The sequence below is a fragment of the Quercus robur genome, chromosome 8 (assembly GCF_932294415.1).
Source record: "Quercus robur chromosome 8, dhQueRobu3.1, whole genome shotgun sequence".
Lineage (NCBI taxonomy): Eukaryota > Viridiplantae > Streptophyta > Magnoliopsida > Fagales > Fagaceae > Quercus > Quercus robur.
Genome location: NC_065541.1, coordinates 13,020,551 through 13,030,452, shown reverse-complemented (window position 1 = coordinate 13,030,452; position 9,902 = coordinate 13,020,551). Strand labels below are relative to the sequence as shown.

Below are 9,902 nucleotides of genomic sequence, written 5' to 3'. Positions count from 1 at the left end.
AACCAAGGCCTTGTATGGTCCTCGGACCCAAGCCTCTGGGGAAACCAACCACTTACAAAGACAATACATGTTTTGGACAGAACCAAGGCCTTGTATGGTCCTTGAACCCAAGTTTTCGATTTTCAGCAAAATAAGTTGTATTCAAACGGACCCTAATTATCAAAAAGAAAATTATTAACTTACACGGTAATATTTACCTAACATTTATATTATAAACTAAATAAAAATGTATAATATTATATATTTTTTTTATATAAATATCTTCAATATTGTACACTTTATATAAATGTGCAATTAGTTAATTACAATATCAACCAATAATTATTTTGCAAAAGAAACATGGTTGATTTATCAAAACTACTGTTAAAATAAACAAATAATAAACCACTGGTATCAAATTTAAACCTAACATTAAATATTAAAAAGGTAAGTTGATGAAGTCAAAAGCTACCGTTGTATACAAATCTCAACAAAACTAATATTTAAATATAACAAATATCGGTGAAAATCTGAATTTTTGTGGTCTTGATAGGGTGTGGAACACAGAGTGGCAGGCGTCATTTCCTAAGCTAGAAAGTGAAACTACTTTTACCAAATATAGATAGATAGACTTCAAGTCTTCAACAAGCAATGACAGAATGAGATGAGAGTTCTCAGCAAAGAAACAAGATCGGTGAGAGACATTGCTCACTGGTCATCGACTGGAGGCTGCAGAAGACAAGGATTGAAGCTGTGACTGGTGTCGGACGACTTGTGGAGGCAAAAATTTGAGTTATTACAGTGTGAACACTGCGGCTGAGTAAGAGAAAATTTTAGTTTTTTGGAGGGATCTTGTAAAAGGAGATTTTTTTTTTTTTTTTTTTAAGAAAGATTATTGATTCATTGAAAGATAAGTAATTCTTATACTGCTATTTCTTTTTTGGTTATGTGTATCAATTTTATGCCTTCTCGGATTTTCTTAACAATGGCGAGGTGGTGTAATTTTTTTATTTTTTTTATAATGAGAACCCTTAAAACCGGGCGGTTCAACCACGGTTCACACGGTTGACTGACTTATTTATCAATGTCGGTTTTGGTTTAGTAAACGGTTTATGGTTAACCGGATCTTATCATACGGTCCGGATCGGATTTGAAAACCTACTGCGAAATAGGAACTTTAGAAAACGCTTTTTTTTTTTTTTTTTTTTTAAATCTTTTTATCTTTTTTATTTATCTTCCTCTCAGTTATTTATATTTCATTCAAACGCTGGTTTGTGATCTTTTTGTTCTTTCCAACCACTGCTTCGAAAAACCCTAAACTCTGTAGCGACGTAGTTGGACATGGCGAAATCGTCTACTCATCAATCGAATTCATCAAAACGCATGAGAGTGGAGCTCTCTCCTAACCGATACACAGCAGCAGTCGACAGACTCAGCAACCTACCGGACTCTCTTCTCTGCCACATCCTTTCTTTCCTTCCGACCCAAAAGGCCGTCGCCACAAGCGCTTTGTCGAGCAGGTGGAAGCGCCTCTGGACTCACGTCCCAGCACTCGACCTCTACGATATCGGCCGTCAACCCATCCCTCTTCTCTACAGAATCTTGCTTCTAAACAAAGCACCCTCCCTCCGTAACTTCAACCTCTTGTGGTATTATTACTGTGACTCTCTCCATCTCAACACGTGGATCGACACTGCCATTGATCGTAACGTCGAAAATCTCTATCTCAAGATTTTCCTCGATGACGACTACTACCCCCACGGAGACGGTGATGTTTACAGTGGCGAACTTTACGAGTTGCCCGTTAGCTTTTACGCCTGCAAAACAGTTGTTGTTCTCCATTTAAGCGGCGGGATTGAGCTCGATCCTCCTTCTTCTTTTCAACTCCCTTGCCTCAAGAAACTGTGTCTGCTTGATGTTTTTTACTGCTATGAGGACTCTTTGTCGAGGCTATTCAATGGCTGCCCGGTACTCGAAGTTTTGAAAGTGATAAGAAATAATTCGGACGGTATGGACTATTTTAACATAAGCGTGCCTACGTTGAAATGTTTACTTATCGAGTTTAACACATACCAACCTCGTGTTCCTGATTACAAACTCGAGATAAACGCCCCAGGTCTCAAGAACTTTAGATTTCGTGGCGATTTGCGAAATGTGGCGTTTGTTGAAAAACTGGCTAACTTAGTTGAAGCCAATGTAAAAATTTACGCAGTTGAATGTTATGAAATGCGTTGGGTTGAGGATTATGAGTTTTATTATGGAGATAGGGTATTCAAGCTTCTTAGAGCACTAAACAACGCTAAGTTCCTTACATTGTCTCCAGGGGACATAGAGGTAAGAGTCCCTTTTATCTTTTGTCAAGTTTTTTCTTGTTTGTTTTTGTTGATGAATAGTGCTAGGACTATATATAACATTTTATAGCTACAATTTTGTGTTAGAACTTTTCGATGGTTTAAACTTTCGATAAAGCTTAGGAACAAAATCTTATTTTACCCAAGTACAAGTTTTTTGACTTTATTGTGTTTGTAATCTTGTTCTGCAGTGCCTCGGCTTTGGTTCTATTTATCCTACCAGGTTCCAAAATTTGGTCAGATTGAAATTCGGAGTAAATAAATCTAACTGGCACGTGCTACAAGCCTTGCTCCTAGTGGCTCCTAATTTAGAAGTTCTTGATGTCCATAAGGTTAGTTAAGTTAATTATATGTTATTAATTAATATTCCCCGAACTTACGCTAATGGTCTACTGTGTATGTTGTCGTCAGTGTTATCATATAAGTGAGGACAAGTTATGCTGGACAGAACTACCGGATGGTCCTGGTTATTTGTCATCGCGCCTTTCAACTTTTAATTTTGATGGATATAAAGGATTAGAACATGAAGTTGAATTTGTAAAATATATTCTGAAAGAGGCCCGAGGTTTGCAGACAATGACAATCAAAGTTTCTCGAAGACAGTCAAGGGAACGTGTTCTTGAGAAACTATCGATGTTCCCAAGGCACTCAAAAACGTGCCTAATTACAGTTGAATGAGGTAAATAATTATAACTGGTACTTAGAAACAACTTTTGAAGGTATCTTACAAATATTTTATGTTTACAGTAGGCCATCTTTAGGTGGTAAAAGTGACTGTTATTTTCTAATTGTTATTTGAGTGAGAATGTTTCATAGAAATTGTTATTGGGTTTGTGACAACTAACATACAGGACAGCCATTTGACCCTCATAAAATAAGCATAGCTGGTTTTTGAATCAGGCTAAAATTCTGATAAGGGAATGTTCATAAATAAGCTCTGGCTACATTTTAATATGCCTGAAATTGTAGAATCTAGCTCACTCAATTTGTTGCCTAACTATGACAATTTCAATGACAAATAAATGAAATAATTGATTGTTTTTATCAAAAGTGTCAATTCAAAATTTACATTTTGAAAGAAATACTTGTAAGTTTTGAAATGCTACCAATTAGCTCTTACTCAATTGGCACTTACTCCTTCCTTAATAATGGGATGGTGGGTAAGGTTGTGGGTTCACAAGGTATGTTTCAAAAAATCAGAAAAGGTGGTTTATAGTAGTCCTAAGGACCCATTTTTGGGCTGTTTAAGGTTTAAGCATCTGTAGCTTAAATGTTTTTATATTTCAACTAGGAAGCTTCTGGACCCAAACTGTTGTGGTTTGTTTCTGATGTGAATGTTCCTGCTATTCTGGTATACCTATGTGGTTGGAGAACCTGTTAGTTCATGTACTGCAACTGAAACATGGGCTTCAAATCGTGTCAACATGCATGTTCCTGCAAAAAAAAAACCGTGAATAGACTTGTCAAATTCCATCTTTTGCAGTTTAAATATGATCAGGTTTTGATATTTGCTTGGATTGGTTTCATTTAGGTCTTTAGATTATATTTGGTTATGATCAAGGTGTTTGAGTTATAATTGGTTTTGTTTTGGTTCTTTGGATTAATTTTTTTTTTTTTTTTTTTTTTTGTGTGTTTATTTATCTGTGGTGTCTGGGTTAAAACACAGGGGATGGATAAGTACTTAAGTGAGTCTTGGACACTTTGAACATTGAAATAGAGCAGGAGATTATTCTAGACAAAGATATAAGCAATACAATCGTGAATCTTTGTGGAGGGAAGACTTTTTCAATTCCTTCAATTTTTTTTATTCTTTTGAAGAATAAAAGAATAAGATGATAAATTCAGAGAATGGGTATGAGTCTTATTCTGTTGAGTTCATTTTTTTTTTTTTTTTTCCAATTAATTACGCATAGTACAATCTAGTATTATAGGAAAAAAAAAAAATATTGTCTCACCTTAAATGTGGCCTCATGATTATGTGAGCATGATGTGTATTCTAATCTTGGTACATTGTGATCGGTTTGTATTTTAATCATGCACCACGGATGTGTATTATCCATACTCCCAAGGGGATTGACACTATACCTACTGTGCCTACTTTGCTTTAAGAGGAAACAAAGATATAAGCATTACCATTGCAAAGTGTCTGACAAATGTGTATTATCGCAATACTTAATGGTTATGCTTATTGCAATGGTAAATATCTTTATTGCCATTATAATGCATACTGGTAATGTTTATTTTCCATGACTTCTATTTGTTCAATGTTTAGGAGAACAATTTTTGTTTTGGCCAAAAGGAGAATGATTATTGAGAAATTGAGATAATACATATTGGATTGCTTTCAGATAGGATTTGTTAGTTTTATGTGGGCTTTTTTGTGAAACTGGTATATATGAAAAGTTGTGTTTCATATTTCATATTTGTTTAATTTGGTAGAAGTCTTGGAGGTGGTAAATGTTTGTTTGTCAAGGTTCATAAACAAAGGCAAGTGTGTGGTGTGGAGTCTGATATGAGTTAGCCCTCTTTTTATTTAAACAATTTTGGCCCCTTCTTTTATACAACCCTCTATATACATCAAATTCTGTTTTAAGTGCCCTCATAGGAGTGACATGATTTGGAGGTAATTATAGAAGTAAAAAGCTTTTTTTTTGTCCATTAAGGAATGATTTTCTTAATAGGTTCTAGCTTTTTTTTTAAGATTTTTTTGCTTTGGCCTATAATGATTTTTCTGAAGAAATCTTTGCCTAAATATATGTTTTCTGAATTATTAATATATATTTTCTGCTACAATTTCAGAGTTTGGTGGGCTTGGATATCATCAACTATAGAATTTGATGCTCTGAAATACACTTTTATCTTGCTTTATGGTGACATGCATACCTACATAATATATAATGATGCTATTACTTGGTTCTCTTTTAAAATTACTTTTTGTTATTGCCTATTGGCTTTTCTTTCATACTGGCTGTTAGGGACGATTTTGTGCTGCAGATCATCTATCCTCTGGATCATATGAAACCGTTTTTCTGAGTTTACGAGTTGTAGCATAGTATATGTCATTACCATTTTTACCCATTCTTTTATTCTCGCCATGTTTAGCATGTTTATATATAAAACACAATGTTTATATACATGGTAGCATTTATCCGTGTATGTATAAATTAATGAATATTATGGGGGAATGGATGAGCAAACACATACCTCTGTTTCTTGGTCTGAAACCATTATTCCTATTGCATTCTATGTGATAGGTAAAATATTTCATTGTGAATCCCTATAGAATTTAAATGCTTATATTGTGATTGTGTTATATAATTTCTTGTATGGATGCAAATAAAGCTTTAATTTGATCAAATTGTCACATCATTCTTGAATATTTAAGAAAAATTTAAAGTTCTTTATAGTTTCTTTAAAGTGGTTTTTACAACAGTTTTACTCTTGAGGAAATTTTCTTGAGGTTGGGCTTAATTGCTATAATTGTTATTGTCAAGTTGGTGCTAAATTTGATGTCTAAACTTTACTGTTTGCAGTTTTTATTTAGCCTCATTTGATCAATTTCTTTAGATGAAGAAGTATTAAGACGAAGAGCGTGAGACTGATAACCAATGATCTTCTCCCCCAAGTTGCTTCCAAGGATATTTTCATCATTATCTTTTTCTTTTTTTTGGCTAGAAATATTTTGTGTCCGTCACTAGGAATGTTACCGTTCACTTTAGTTGCTTATATTTTGTGTCCATCACTAGAGATGTTACCGTTCACTTTAGTTGCTTATATTATGCTTAAAAGAACTCTATTTTGTAAGAAGCATATTGTTGTGGAATTTACAGGTGTGATTTTACTCTTCTAAACCTATTTATTTTTAGTAATTTCTAATTAATTGGTGTAATTAAAATTCTATTTCTTATCTCGTCATTATCAATGATTCAACTTGCTTCTTCCAATGAAACACTATATATATATATATATATATATTCAACTTAAAAGTTATTAAAGATCATAAAAATAGTATAATTCAATGATTTCTAAATTTGATTGCGATAGCTAAACAAAATATTTACTCCAAATTTTTATCTTGAAATAATTTTAATATAATTCCCAAGCTAGTTGAATATAAATGTTATCCCAAGAAGGATGCATGTTTTTGTTTTATCATTTTTGGTTATCACTAAAGGAAGAACAGAACCAAAGCCCACCAGGGGCCACAAATGTCCATATTCATTGTAGAGGCTTTCTTAGCCATACTGAAACAGGTCCCCAAATCAGGTCATTTACAACAAAAAATTCTAAGTCTAGCCCATCCTTCTTCTGCTCTGTAAATCCTCTAAGTTGATTGAGTTCTTCCATTTTGAAGGACTATTATCCCTAAGGTTATCCCTCAGTGTTTAGATTTTGTCAGCAGAACCATTTTGGTGTAGCCTCTTTTTCTTGCTTGGAAAACTGCTTCTCTAGTTGAATATAAATGTTATCCCAAGAAGGATGCATGTTAATATTTTATTTGTTCCGATGTTATATCCTGCTAGTGGGATGAGGATCTGCCACTCTTACTCTCTTTGGTTGCTGTGTTCCCGGTATTGCTTCCCAGTCATGTAAGATAGTTGAGTTCTTCATTGTTGAAGGCTTTGTAATACCTGTCAACCAAATTAGTACTCATTAGCAATGCCTCTTGTAAGTTGTGATTTTTAGCTTCAAAGAAGACCTGGTTTCTGCTAATCCATATAGTCCACAAAGTAGTCGCAACTACACTTTCTTTCTTTTTTGATACCATTCTTAGGGAGAAAAAACATAGTTTAAGTTACAAAATGGCTGTGTTGAACCAGCATTGGTGCATTGGCATTTTAGTTGCCATATTGGCTACAGTCCTAACTGAGCTTACAACTATTCTAGGTACTAAGATTAGCTTCCAAACTAGCCCATTCTGATTCAGGTGGTTTAGATCAGTAACCATTGTTTTCATCTGCCAATCTATAGCCTGCTTTTTGTCAAAAATTTGGGCTAATCTTCTGCTGTCACTTGGAAACAAAATTTACTGGAAGATATGATTTCTTGCTCTGATCGCTGCTTCCACTATGATTTCCAACAGTACCCTACAAAGAGTATTAGCTGAGCTACTTACTGCACTGTAGAAAACGCTATCTTCCTGCGTATTTACAGCTTCATAGGCAAAAACACTTCTTTTTGTTCTCTTCCCCCTTGCTCCTGCAATTTTGATGATCAAGTCCCAATTTCCAGCTGCTGACTGGTGTTCAGCAGATGTCTGTTGCTGCATGATTGATTGAAGAAAGCTTCCTTATGCCTTTGAGAAGTATCCATGAAGAAGTCTTTGTCTGATGTTCCTGCCTAGCTTCCCAAATTCTACTCTGAATCTCTTTCTTGAAGCTCCATATGTTCCACTAGTGCTCTCCAACCATTCATTACAGTGTAGGCAGGATATAGGGCACGGGTCTGATTGGGCTGAGGTTGGAGAAGGTGGGCCTGGTCCGAGAGCATATAACTTTGAGATATTGATTTCGATCAGTCCAGTGTCCAGACTAATCGCTTGATGTTGAACTTCTTCTTGGCTTGGGTCAGGCACAAAGTGTGTCACATTGTGGGTTTGGCCTGCTTCCAAAAATGTACTAGATCCTCTTGCATGCTTAACCTCATGGGCCAAGTCTTGGGATCTTCTTATACTAGGCCCAGTACTTGGGCCCCCTATTTCAAATCTCAGTCTGCTTCTATCAACTCTTCTAACCAAGGACTCAATATAAGTGTCAGGCACTTCAGGAATGTCCCCTACTCCATGCAGCTCCTTGGTAAGCCTCAGGTCGATCAGCATTAAGATTGTCTAGATTGAACATAGTAGTTGTTACTGAGTCACTCTCTGTATCAGATGAAGAGATAGGATTCTCCCTTAGCACACTATTTGTTATGAAAGGACCATTTCCAATGTTCCATCAACCCAAGTCCATCTGAGAGTGGCATGTTTTGGAGGAAACCCAGGGGGACGCCTAACTATTACTGAGTCACTCTCTGTATCAGATGAAGAGATAAAATTCTCCCTAAGCACACCATTTGTTATGAAAGAACCATTTCCATCAACCCAACTCCATCTGAGAGTCGCAACTGCACTTTCAAATGGCGAATTCAAGCTTCTATACTTGTTTATATCTCTTGCAACCAAGCTTTTAGCCAATGTTTTATTAAAGCTGGTTGTAAGAGGTCAGATCTCAAGTTAATATCTGAACCCAACCAACCAAAGGCCTTTAGCAAAAGGGCATGAAAGGAATGGATGATCTAAATACTCTTCCTCAAAGTGGCAAAAGACACAGATCTTATCAGTAATTATATTTCTTTTCTCAAGGCTCATTTTAACAGGAAGGGAACTAGCTACCATTAAATGGGATTTAGAGCATTTACATTGGGTTGTGCAAAATGCATTTAGATGATACTGAAGCACAAAATTACCAGAAAAACACCTACATCCACCTACGTATCACTGTTCAATTTTTAAACATATTTTTCCAATATCATCTAAAAATACATAATGATTGTAGCAACATGTAAAACTTAAAAATGCTTATTTTATTCCACTGGTACTATTTGATATGATTGTTGGGAACAAATAATTTTGAAAGAATAGGGAAAGAAAATTTAAATAGAGTAGCAAAAATAATAGAGAATAAGATATCATATGAATTGTTAAAACGGTTATGTAAAATAGATAAAGTAACGAATAGTAATGCATTATTATTATTATTTATGGAGTTGAATGCTCAGCTCTTTGGGACTGTGAGGTGGTCGAGGCTGTTTGGAGGGAGTCAAAACTTCCCTTGCCTACGTTTTGAAGTCCGTTACGTGATTTTATGGATGTTGCGTGGAAGATTTGGGAAGACAAAAGGGAGATCAGGTGGGAGACCTTTGCTACTACGGCATGGTGCATTTGGAAAAATAGGAACTCCATAAAGTTTGAAGGTCGGTGCAAGGTAGTGAAGGCAATTGCCAAGGAAGCTGAATTACTGGTGGAGGAATTCAGCTCATTGAATGCAGCAGTAAATCAATCAGTGCCTCCGAGAACTGAGGGATGGAGTCCTTGTGAGGGGTGGTACAAAGTTAATGTGGATGGGACGGTGTTCAGGGAGTTTGGTAGCTGTGGGGTTGGGGTTGTAATCAGGAATGAGCAAGGTCAAATTGTGGGAGCTATGAGTAAAAAGCTGAATCTACTATTAGGGGCTATGGAAGTGGAAGCTAAAGCGTTTGAGGAAGGCTTACTGCTGGCAGGGGACCTCGGGCTCAAGCAAGTGATTTTGGAAGGAGATGCTCAACTAGCCACCAATGCTCTGTTGGGTAAATGCCTTCCACCAACTTCAATCCAAATGATTATAGCAGGAGCAAGGCGATGGAGGCAGAAGGTCCAAGACTAGAAGATCAGCTATGTTCATAGAACAGGAAATTGTGCAGCTCACCTTATGGCTCGGAATGCCAAACTCATTTCTGATTGTGTAGTGTGGGTTGAAGATACCCCCACCTATTATTCAATGCCAAGTGCATAGAGATGTACTTTTATTGAACCAGAGTTCAAATTAATGAAAT

General features: G+C 35.9%; 1 protein-coding gene across 1 annotated transcript; it reads left to right on the top strand.

Moving 5' to 3' along the window:
- Positions 1-1,320: 1,320 nt before the first annotated feature.
- LOC126695876 (F-box/LRR-repeat protein At3g26922-like) lies at positions 1,321-4,644 on the top strand. Its single transcript, XM_050392674.1, has 4 exons — positions 1,321-2,313; positions 2,522-2,662; positions 3,622-3,681; positions 4,603-4,644. Exons 1-4 carry the CDS (start codon positions 1,321-1,323, stop codon positions 4,642-4,644), a joined length of 1,236 nt encoding a protein of 411 aa, XP_050248631.1.
- Positions 4,645-9,902: the final 5,258 nt, after the last annotated feature.